Here is an 11773-nt window from a genome sequence, read left to right on the forward strand (position 1 = left end):
CTCATCTGCAGCCAATTCTGGTCGTATTTGTCATTTTTAATATGTAAATTGAGGGCCAGGTGGGAACACGAGATGCGAAGTGCTAAGTGAGGAGCCGTCGGACGAGGGCCAAATCTGTATGTTAGGTACCTAAGTGTAAAAGTGTAAGCGCTGAAGAAACGCGACAGGGGTTGATACGATGACAATCCCAAAGATCTCTCTTCATTCCGAGGGCCAACTGCATGCGTCGAAGAGGGCTCTAAGCTCTAAGCCTACCGTGGGTGAGGGGGCCGATTAGCTTCTGGACGGTCCTGGAAGGGATCCGCTTAGACGGGAAAATACATACAGAGATACCTACTATTATGTAGCAAGGCTTTCAGGCTTTCTGCTTGGCCAAGGGTCTTTATTCTTTTTAGTACGGAGCCTACCGAGTCAGTGAAACGCCGTGTGCCTTGTTAAATCGGCCGCGCCACGGTGAAATTTATATACACTGTATAAGTGTTGATTATTGGTAGCGATTTCTTTAGCAAAGATATCTGTAATAACGTGTGATACTAGGATTAAAACTGTGCCACGATCCAAATTTGGGATTACTGTGCAAAACAAAACCTTGGAAATAAACGAAACCCACGACGCTTTGGGACGACAATGACGACGATGGGGGAAAAAAAAAAGCAAGGTTTCGTCATCAACTCAATTCGAACAAAACTATACTTCTTCGATAAGAAAATGAAGCTAACAATAGTTTAATTGTATTAGGGTTTTAATCCCACATGGGCATCAATACATGTAATTGTTGTAATTGTTTGCAGGAAAATAATGACGACATATATTGCATTATGTATACATATTTATTTGTTCTTATGATAGCATGCATAACGAAAATAGGTACATTTAAAAAAGTATCTCCACCATGAGGTAAGCGGGCCAGCACGCGCAATGCCCACGAGCGCACATGCCTTATCTGCTCCGATAGGTTGTTCCGTTTGTTGAATGCGCGCACCTACCTAACTCAACAACGATCTCCAGGAGGTTCAATTGCAACTTCCTAATGTTCGTTCGATCTTTTCCAAGGTCTTACTAAAGGTCGACCTAATAAAGGTGGTGGCGGCCGCAGCAGCAGTAGCCTACCATTTATACTACCATTTGTACAATCTAACTTATCATCTGTACCACCTGTACCTATCCTAATACTTCCTAATTCAAACTGCACTCGTTAATTAATCATTCCACCAACTACCACCACCACCACCACTCCTCGTGTCCCATAACCTGTAATATCAACAACAAATTTTCGCAGCTCGCGTCTAGCGCTGGTCCTAGATTGCTTAGCTGTTTCTTTATCGACTTATTCGATCGACAATTTTGCTCTTTCTATTACTAGAATTTTAATCGGAAATCCTCTTGCTTCATTCTATAGAGGGGAGTTTTTATTGTACTATCGCGAACAAAGAAAAAAGCAAAAAAAAAAAAAAAAGGGAACAAGTGCCTACGGAACCACGGTGACAAACCCCAAAAGGTACAGTTTACTTCATACTTGTACAACTACTTGGATACCCCCTGGACAATACGGCCGCCACCTTGGTTCTGCTTTAGGCTGGTGATACCCCCTGTCCACTTACATGGATAGGTCGGTTGGGTGCTTTTCGCAAGCGCCTAGGCCTGTCATTGATTCCTACCAACTCCGCAGCTGCCCACCAGCACATGGGAAGACTGCATGCTCCTCAATCGCTCAATCGCTCTATCTTAACGCTAATCTCCAAATCCCTCTATTCATTCATTGCCTTGCCGAATTCACCGAGCTACTTTATCTTCTTTTCTATACCACCAGCTCGCGGAACTACCCAGTGTCGAGTGTCTGGCTGGTTATTAGCTCTTCGCTTTTACAACTTTTAAGACACCGTATACTAATTGAAGAAACTACAGTTTGAACTACGTATTTACGCATATATCCGTACATCTTACTCTTTGCCGATGGTCAGCTGGTCTTAGGTTCTACGACATAAGTCTCACCATAACCCCATTAATAGCACGATATCGGCTCCATGAACTTTTTCTTTACCTTCGGAGTTCAATCTTAGTCCTCGAAATCAATCTTATTATCCCGCCATTATCGCTGTAATATTTATTCATTCCACGAATTACATTAGAGGCCTAAGGCGTTTTCTGGACCTCGTGGTCCCCCAGTCGTCAAGCTGGAGTCGTAAGTTCCGTCTACCTCTTACCGCGGGTCGCATAGCTTCAGATCGCTACAATTGCTCCAAAGTCATTATATCATGGCTGCTCTAAATCAATACTATTATATATATATTTAAGCCTTTTTTCTTGTGCGTAATACTAACATGGTTTGGTCCAGCTTCATCCACGTCGCCGCCTGGTCGCAGCACCGGAGCCCAAGCCCCGGCCCGCAGCGTACCTTTGGCCATCTTCGATCGCTCTCGAGCATGTCTCCGTCAGCTATTTCCCGGTCGAGATCCCCGGCTAAATCCCACTCTTCGTCAAACATAGCCGCCGAGATGATGGTACCGCCGACCAACATCAATTCTCTTAGTGTGCCCGAACCTAGGAGGATGGCATCGCAAAGCTCTCTCATGGAGGATCAGGATCACAGCACTATTCCCGACCCTAGAACGCGCGCCGCGTCTATTGCGAGTAGTAATCTTCACCCCGATTTAGACCAAGAAGTCGCCGCGTTAAGTACGAAGCTTATCAACGCAATTAATCATCAAACCAATCTCGACGACACGCTTTCGGCGACAAGGCAAGATTTGGAGGCTTCCCGAGAACGAATTAAGGAATTAGAGGCGATAGTAGCACGACAACAGGAAACGCTATCTGGGGATGTTTGGGTTAAACGTAAAAATGTTGAAAGCGAAAAGAGCAAACTACTCGCGCGCATTGTCGAAGAGAAGAGATTACGAGGAGAAGTGGAGAAGGATAAAAAAAAGATCGAACAGGAGCTTGAGACATTAACAGTTTCCTTATTCGAGGAAGCGAACAGGATGGTTATTACGGCCAAAGAGGATGCTAAGAAAGAACAGGATATCCTTCACCGGAAGAATGAACAATTAAAGGCACAGCTAGCCGATACTGAAAGCATTTTAAGATCGCAGCAAGAACAGTTAGCCGAGCTCAAACTTGTCATGGAGCAGATGACGATCGAGCGCGAGGATCATTGTGGCACCGCGCCTTCATCTCCCGGGTTTAGCAAGTTTGAATCGGGAGACGACGATAATCAAATATCCGAAGGCGGCCCGCACTCTGTTGCAGAACAGCTTGTTCCTACATACCCTACAAATCTCCCACATCTTATACACCCAGTGTTAAGGACCGATCTGCATGCTTACGATGATTTTATGTCACTGGTACAGACGTCGAAGAGAGCATCTGATAGTCGCGCCTCGTCTGGATCTTATAGTGGACTTAACCCTCTTCTTGGCCTTACTTCTAGGCATGCCTCGGCTCCATCAAATTCGTCAACGGCCTCCTTATCTACCTTCGAAGCATCAAGTTCCAACACTTCTCCGCAAACACCGAACACACCTGCTTCAATCCTTAGTGCAGGATCTACAGCCTCCTCTGCCCCATTACCACCGCTAAAAGACACCAAGTTTTATAAAAGAGTTCTGGCTGAAGATATTGAGCCAACTTTGCGCCTCGACACGGCACCTGGTCTTTCCTGGCTTGCTCGTCGGTCCGTTCTCAACGCCATGACCGAGGGGTCCCTTGTTGTAGAACCAGTTCCTACAACTTCCCCATTCCAATCTATTAGCAAACCTCAATTTTATCCTTGCTCGCTTTGCGGTGAGGCCCGTAAGGACGAGCCACACCTGCGAAATCATCGTTTCCGGACGAGCGAGTCGGATTCTGCCCAGCGGTATCCTCTTTGCAAATACTGCCTTGATCGTGTGAGGTCAACTTGTGACTTCCTCGGTTTCTTGCGTATGGTGAAAGACGGACATTGGCGTACAGAGGATGCAGAGTCTGAACGAATTGCTTGGGAAGAAAGTGTCCGACTGCGGGACCAAATGTTCTGGAGCCGCATAGGAGGCGGTGTCGTCCCAGTTATTAGCCACATACATTCTAGCAACGTCGAAGAAACATCTACTCGAGATAGCCAGGACGTGAACGGGACTTCGGTCGACGAAAATAAGACAGAAGCCGTACAACCTATCACACCGGACGAATCCGAATCAACCCCGAAGCCAACCGAGCTTAATCAAGATGATAAGTCGGAACATGTAATTGTCAGTTCCGAAGACCAGGGTGCTGGTAGCGCTGGAGACTCGATTGAACATCTAGAACTTACGGATCTAGACGCGGGGAAAAGTCAACGACTTTCTCTTACGATACCTGACGCTTCTAGCAAAGAAGCGCCAGAATGATCCTCGACACAACAATTATATCAGCCTAATATCCCATTTCCCTTTGTTACGCTCAAAAGTTCATTCATCGGCCATAGCATCATTTTCGCGCGTACATATTTTCTCAGCGTTGGCCCTTAGACCCTTGTGTATAATACTTACCTTAGTCGTTAGAGTCAGCTGAGGGTGGCGACCCACGGCGAATGGGTCGCGGTACTGGCTAGCATTGGTGCATTTAGCGGGTTGGCGTTTTCTGGAGTTTTGCTATTTTTGTGTGCATTGGGCGAGTACGAGTAGATCAGAGCTGCCAGGCTCGGGCGAGTTCGCCTTAAGGGACCTTGGATAAGGATTGGAACCGGAGCTTCAAGGTTATCATATGGACGTGCTGCCGCTGGCTCAAAGGGGGCTTCGCGGCGCTTCGGGCCGAGCCTAGTCTATGAAGACGAGGCTACGGAGGACCTGAAATTCGAGTTATATAATATGATGGTTAGCAATATATATTGCGCTGAAATGCTATTGCATGATAAAGTCCTAATGTCTGATATCTAATGAATATTTAAAAATATGTTTTAAGTAAATGTTTTAACTGTTACATTTCGACCGACGTTGATGGTTGTAACTAGGGATAAGTGCTGAATATACTTTAGACGGCGTTTGATGTTGCTTAGGTAGATATAGAAAGCAATCCCTTCGTACGGTAGTATATTATACGACATTGTAACTCAGCATAGCATAATACATTATATTGGAAATACACTACTGAGATGAGGGCGTTCTTGTGTGACTGGGTCTAGAGTAGACGAATGCGTGTAGATATAAATTTCAGGCCTGTTTGAATTGTTATACCCACTCTCTTACTCAAACACCACTCATACTTTGATTTATTATATGTGGGCAGGACTCCTATTTAGAAGTAAACATGATTGCGATAGTCTCGTGTTTTTGTTTTTGAGGTGTAAGTCATGATTTACGCCGTGCTCCCCAGTGGGTATATTGACAGACACCGTGAGGATGTGAGTGAAATATGAGAATGTAACTTCGAATATTAAAACGCGAACTTTGATTTGACCGTAGCTAAAGCTAGAGCTTTTGATATGTTTGACTTTGTCTTAAAATACTATGTAATTGGTTAGGATTGATAGGATAGAGAAACAGCCTATTTAAGCGATAAATGTTAGGTAACCGTAGCCGTTTAGGGGCCCGGAAAATTAAGCTTAAAGGCAAATCATCGTGGAGTCGATACGACATACATATACCAGTACCGAGTAACAGACGCTTAATAGATATGCGGTGTGGCAGGCATTAAAATATCAGAGCAAGGGGTCCGGTCTCGGGAGCGTAGCATTCATCAGCCTAGGGCCCCAGAATATCTTGATGTAGTTACCTAGGTAGGTTAGTTGATAGGTTTTACATCGCACTACCATGGATGGAGGGAATCTTTCAGATATTTGGGACGTGTTAGTTATACATAATTAGGAAACATTGGTTTAATAAGCGCGGTAGATTTATACGTAACCTACTTGCAGCTTTCTGCATTCCTTCCCCCAGAATTAATCGGAAAGGAACCGATAAAATTGCGGACCGAATGCTTAGCCCCGGCTGTCCCCGGTTTCTATGCCGAATTATACCTTATCTATGCTATGTGGTACAATATTTATAGGCAATTACACTATGTATGTCCAATGAATGTACTTGCCTTGCATATAACATACATACCTTAGTGTACTTACCTAGTGTACTTACAAGGTAGTAGGCAACCGCAAACTGCGTTTGTCGGATCTAAAGTCAAAGCGTCTATATTTGCAACTTATTTATTTTCAGCTTCTCTCTCCTTTTTCCCCCCCTCCGCACGGGATTGAACCACCGCATTGTAACGTTGGCCTTACCCAGTCTACCAGTCTCGCTTACATATCTCCAAAAGAGCTGGGGCTAGGCTGAGCTAGGTTAGGATAATTCTATGGGGATTATGTAGTATTAGAGATGCCTGCGAATGCCTCGCCCTCTCTTATGAGATCGACTGGGTTGATTAATCCCCGTAAGGCTCCGTGGACCAGCCATCTTCTATCACTATTTTTACCGCTCAAATCAATTCTTTCTTACCTTTTTCTATCATTTCTGGGCTTGCCAATGCATACGACGTGATACGAAAGTAGTCTTAACCTAGTTAACTACCATACGAAGTATATACGACCAACGATCTTCGACTTTATCGTATTGAGTGATATATAATCCACCATAACCAAAGCATCGGGTCTAGCACGAAGACTAGTTATAAGACTAGAGCCGAGCTAGCTGCTGATGCCGCGGCCGCTTTCCTTGGGATGGATAAAACTAGTTATTAGTTACATCGCGGGTCCGATTCCTACTAAATTTGGGACCGCTGTGTGACTTTAGATCCGACCTACCCAAGACGCTAAACGGCCCCCGTCTTACCAAGCTCCGTAATGACTATGATACCGGATCCTGAGATTGAACTTACCTCTTCGTCTCCGCAACCGACGACACCTGCTAGCACCGTCAACTCCGACCCTAGAAATGCGCCGCCCATCAAACGGCGCGCTCCTATTGCATGCCGAAGGTATCGTATATCATCCTTATAGGTAGTAAAACCGTCGCTAAACATCGGGGTCTTCTTAGATGTCGCCGGATGCGCAGCAAGTGTATTCATGACAAAGCACCTCCGTGCAAGTCATGTATAGAGGCGAATGTGCCTGAGGAATGGTACTCTAATTTCTAAGATTTCTCTCATTCCCCTCCAAGCTGACACATAATGCCAGCGTCTTTCCTACTCGCGGAGACTCAGACCAAGATCGGCAGTTTCGACATCCGCGTCAGAGAGCTGATAGGAAAGCCAGAAATGATGCCAAAGTCAAGAATGAGTTACCTGTCTCCCCGGGCCTCCCACGCAATGCTCTTGCAGACTACAAGCCCCCCAAGCCTGATAATGAGTGGGAATTCCTCCCAGGGGTCGATACCGTCGTAGACGGAATCAATACCTTTACTAGGAACTACTTCCAACTAGGTTTCATTCCGAAGAAGATGTTCCCTAAACTTGTCAAGGAAAACCCTTCATCTGTCAACGTATTTCTACTACTAAGCATTCTCGCCATTTCTGCTAGATTTAATAAGACCATAATTGAAACCTACGGCGACGGACTCACAGCGGTAACCGAATTTATGCACAAAGCACAATGCTTAGCCATCCATGAGCTCTACAAGCAGCCCACGCTCGAAAGATGTCAGGCTTTCTACGTGCTAAGCATTGCCGAGCAAGGAAGCGGAAAATCAAATACAAGCTACGTAAGATGACTTCAGAAGAATAGTTAAACGACTTAATAATACTGACCTTCAAAAGATCAGTGCAGGCATCGCCTTCAGGATGGCTGCCTTGATGCGACTCCATCGAGAGGAGGCATATAATCCTATCACGGAACAATCGCCTCTAGCTCACCGGGTTCGGGCAGAGTCCGCCAGACGCACATTCGTGAGTCAATGGCCCTGAACTATCCCAATTCGATATGACAGCCTTTTATCCTCAATATATTCCCGACTAATTGGAGGCTAATCTAACGGATATTTTTTTGAGCCCACAGTGGATGTTACATAGTATGTTAAACCTCTAAACCTGCATTTCATTTCCCCTAATGAGATAGCTAGGCCAAGACAACCTTCATTCCGGTCCATACAAGCCATTATCTCTCGCACCCGGCGACATTACGGCTCTTCTGCCCAGCGATGAAGTAGAATTCGACACCGGTAAAATCCCTGAGCGGCGCGCAGCTCTTGACGGCACGCCGCCCGCCCTCCAAGACCCGAGCCTTACCACACTTCAGCCAAGGTCCCTATTTGCATCCTTGATGCAGGTCCACAACTTATGGGGAATCATCGCCCGACGACTTCTTTTTAACAGGAAATGTGGACGTCCCAACGATTGCTCCAGTGAATACTTTAGGTTGAATCGAAAACTTCTGGATTTTGAGCAGAATCTTCCGAACGAACACACCTTTCACAAAGTTACATTGAGCGGCTACAGGAACTACGGAGAAGATCTAGTATGAGCATAATTATCCCCCTTATTCTGAGTGTATTAGTAACATTAGCATTAGGCGTATCTTGGTATGATTGGCTGCCTTCGACTTTGCCACATTGTTCTCCGTAAAGAATACATGGAAGAGTACGTAGTTGACACCGAGCTTCGAATTGTGCTAACATATCAATCAGCATGATTCGCCATGCTCAAGGAAACCCTTCTCATTCCGATGTTAAGTTCTACAAGAGCATGGCGCAAGAACTATTCATCAATGTCAGAAAACTGTACTCGCAAATTGAGGCTCATTACGAACCCGGAATTGAAGTAGAGAGAGTTGGTTCCCAGATGGCTGTAAGCAGAGTTAACGAATATATCATGGTTATATTCTTACTGAATCTTCATAGGGTTTTATTATCTACGGTTGTGGGTTGCTGGCATCTTATCTGTGCAAATTCCCCCAATGTAAAGTCCCACTCCTCTCAGATAGGGTATCGATCAAGGATGTCGTTTACTAAGTTTGATCAGTGGATGTCCATCACGCAGGACAAAGTATCAATACTATACAAACGGAAGGCCGCAACATGTATACCCATATTGTGGCTATCCTAAGGGAGTGCCAGAAAGCATGGCCTCTTGCTGAGACTTGGTGTAATGGCTTGGAGAAATGGTACCAGGATCCAAATCCCAAGAGGATATCGTTCCAGGCTGGAACCATGACCGATGGGGTAGGCTGCCTTGTAAGAAACTTATAGCTAGGGCTCAGCTAAATTAACTTTACCTACAGAAAGAACCTCAGCCTTACGCCCTTACTGTTATGCACCCTCGAACAACCACGAGCTATGTTCAGTCCGAAGCCGTCCAGCTTGGCCGGATACGCTCTACACCACCAACACCGTACGCAGACGAACGGGAGCAGCTTGCAGTAAGGGAAGATCCAGAACCCCGGCGACTCGCGCCATTGCAGCAGACACAGCCTGGCTTCGCTCAGACTGTTTATCTCCCACCCTTATCACAGACGCCATATCACCAACAATCGGCCTCGCCGCAACCACCTCACCCGCATCAGCAGCAGAACTATCCACAGCAGGTCTATCCAAGTTCCGGGCTCGACATGCTAGCTGAAGCATCCCATCATATGCCTATGCCAACACCTACGACAATGGACCCGTATCAGCACCAGCCTGCTGCTTATTACTTTGAATACCCACCCGCTACAGTGCTTAATGACGGTTTCGACAATAACTTACAAATGCTTGTCGATGGTGCTGGTGGGCAGTGGCCCCCGGTGGATCCTGCAGGCCTGGTGTATAGTACGTACGATATTCCTAGTTATCTCCCCCAGCCTTAAGATAAGGCGGTGTGAATGGCACCCGATGTACTACGGAATGGTCATACCGTGTCTATTCGGTCGAGGCAAGCATTCGACGAACTTGGTAGAGAACCCCTGCTTGCTATGGTCCTGTAGAGGCGGTTAATATGCTGAAATAGTATCGCGACATGATATGACGAATTTGTTTTCAGAGTGTTCATTATATTTACATATATACCCACGCTGTATCTAACTGTCCACGGGAGTTTATTTTCAAATCGGATCTGGGAAGGAAAATGGAATAGGAATAAGACTAACATATCTTCTAATGCTCTATGCATGTATGGATACTAGGACGGAGCGTTGGAAAGGGTTGGGTTACTTGGCTATGCTGTATATACGCACGGCTTTTTGGGATATATATCGTACGGCACCTACCATATATTGTTTTGTTTAGTTATTTATAGCATCCAAGTCTCGTTCTAAATTTCGGACTTTGTTTGAATTTGAGGAGGTTGTTTTTGCGATGCAGTCAGTGGTGTTATACCAATGTTAAGTATCTCACGGAATTATTCTAAACTTATCGCCTTACTACCTTGCATACCTCTTGTTTTCGACGGGGAGGAAATATCGTTATATATATATTCAACTTTGGTTATATATAACGAGTATCCATATAGACCTCGGCCAACTAAATGATGGCTTACTTACCTACCTAGCAAGTAGTTAAGCGGAATATAAACGTTTAGTTTAGAACGTTTACCCCTGGATAATTAATACACACATTAGGCACAATAAATACTATCCATATACTAACATCCTAGTCTCTAGATAGGTAGGCATTTACTAACTACCTACCCAACTTAGCTAGCGAACAACACACTACTATTCCTCTATGGTCGTGCTTAAGTTAAAAAAGGGGGGGCGGAGTGGGTGGATGAATGGATGGATATAAGGAGAAAGGAAATAGGGGCGAAAAGTAGGATACATACCATATAATAAGACTATGAGAATTACTCAACTCCTACTTTTCCCCGACTTACCTCAGGTACCTAAGGTACCAACTACGATTCACAGCAAAAACATTGATTCATAATAATAATTATTAGTCAGTTTAGCACTACTATTAGAGCGTGATAATCATTTATGAAGACTGACGAAGTCTACAAGAATAATATCAATATTTACAGGCTACCTAACCACCATAATACAACTCATCGCCACCTTACATGCATTCACACACATCTCAAGCCCAAAAACTAATCACGCCTACATTCACTTATTCATTCAATTACAAGTCAACCACATGGGTAGAAACAGCCTCTATTGGTTGGATATCAGCACTGAACTACCGCTACCGAGCAAAGCCATGCCATGCAGTGCTCATCGCAAACTCCTTCGCGCAGGGGGACAGATATAAAGCGAGCGAGTCTCGAAGTCGGACTCAAGTCCAGTCCGGTCCGGTTGTATCATCACAAAACCGACCTCAACCTAAACCCTGCTACGACGCTCACTCGCCCGGACCGGCGACGAAAAGTTCCAACCTCTCGTAAAGCTTGTGCGGGCGTCCGGGTGGTTCATGGGACAGAGTCAAAATAGCTCGTCCTAGTAAAACAGACCTCGAATCCCTTGACGCCGCCGGTTGAACTTCCAATTGGGTTTTTTCGTAACATGTCTATTCACTTGAATTAGACTAGAAAAATACCTCTGCGGAGTTGTGCTAGGCCTGAATGCCCTTCTCATGACATAACAACGTCCTCTCTATCTTTTGCTTTCGCACCTTCGCCTTTCCTTACATGAATTCGTGGCCCCAAACCCGGAGTAAAGGGGCGTACATGACGTGATCTTCTCTCTAAAAGGGACTAGACATATCTCCGTTATGGCTTTGCAGTCCAAACCGAAGGAAAACTCAGCAAAATGTGTTGGTGTATGGGGTAGGTGTGTGTTGTGACGGGGGAATTTCCATAGGTGAATTTGGTGGCAGGGGTATTGGATTACTAGGGGCAAGGGGGATGGGGAATCTATATACACATAGGATTCGTTTGGTGCAGGGGTCGGGCAGGGAAATTCTGATGCTGGGTTCCCCTCCGA

The 11773-nt window shown here is 45.4% G+C and overlaps 2 protein-coding genes across 2 annotated transcripts; both read left to right on the plus strand.

The window, feature by feature from the left end:
* Positions 1-2321: 2321 nt before the first annotated feature.
* On the plus strand, positions 2322-4364 carry GL218_07444 (Rab guanine nucleotide exchange factor sec2; the record flags this gene model as incomplete). The annotated part of the gene is made up of 1 exon (XM_033584199.1): positions 2322-4364. The coding sequence occupies one exon, from the start codon at positions 2322-2324 to the stop codon at positions 4362-4364; it is 2043 nt and encodes a 680-aa protein (XP_033432513.1).
* A 2423-nt stretch (positions 4365-6787) lies between these two features.
* Positions 6788-9721, plus strand: GL218_07445 (uncharacterized protein; the record flags this gene model as incomplete). The annotated part of the gene is made up of 11 exons (XM_033584200.1): positions 6788-6921; positions 6981-7064; positions 7121-7643; positions 7699-7827; positions 7937-7949; positions 8001-8395; positions 8450-8517; positions 8565-8724; positions 8778-8835; positions 8899-9098; positions 9158-9721. 11 exons carry the CDS (start codon positions 6788-6790, stop codon positions 9719-9721), a joined length of 2328 nt encoding a protein of 775 aa, XP_033432512.1.
* Positions 9722-11773: the final 2052 nt, after the last annotated feature.

This window comes from Daldinia childiae, assembly GCF_008694065.1.
Source record: "Daldinia childiae strain JS-1345 chromosome Unknown Scaffold9, whole genome shotgun sequence".
Taxonomy (NCBI): domain Eukaryota; kingdom Fungi; phylum Ascomycota; class Sordariomycetes; order Xylariales; family Hypoxylaceae; genus Daldinia; species Daldinia childiae.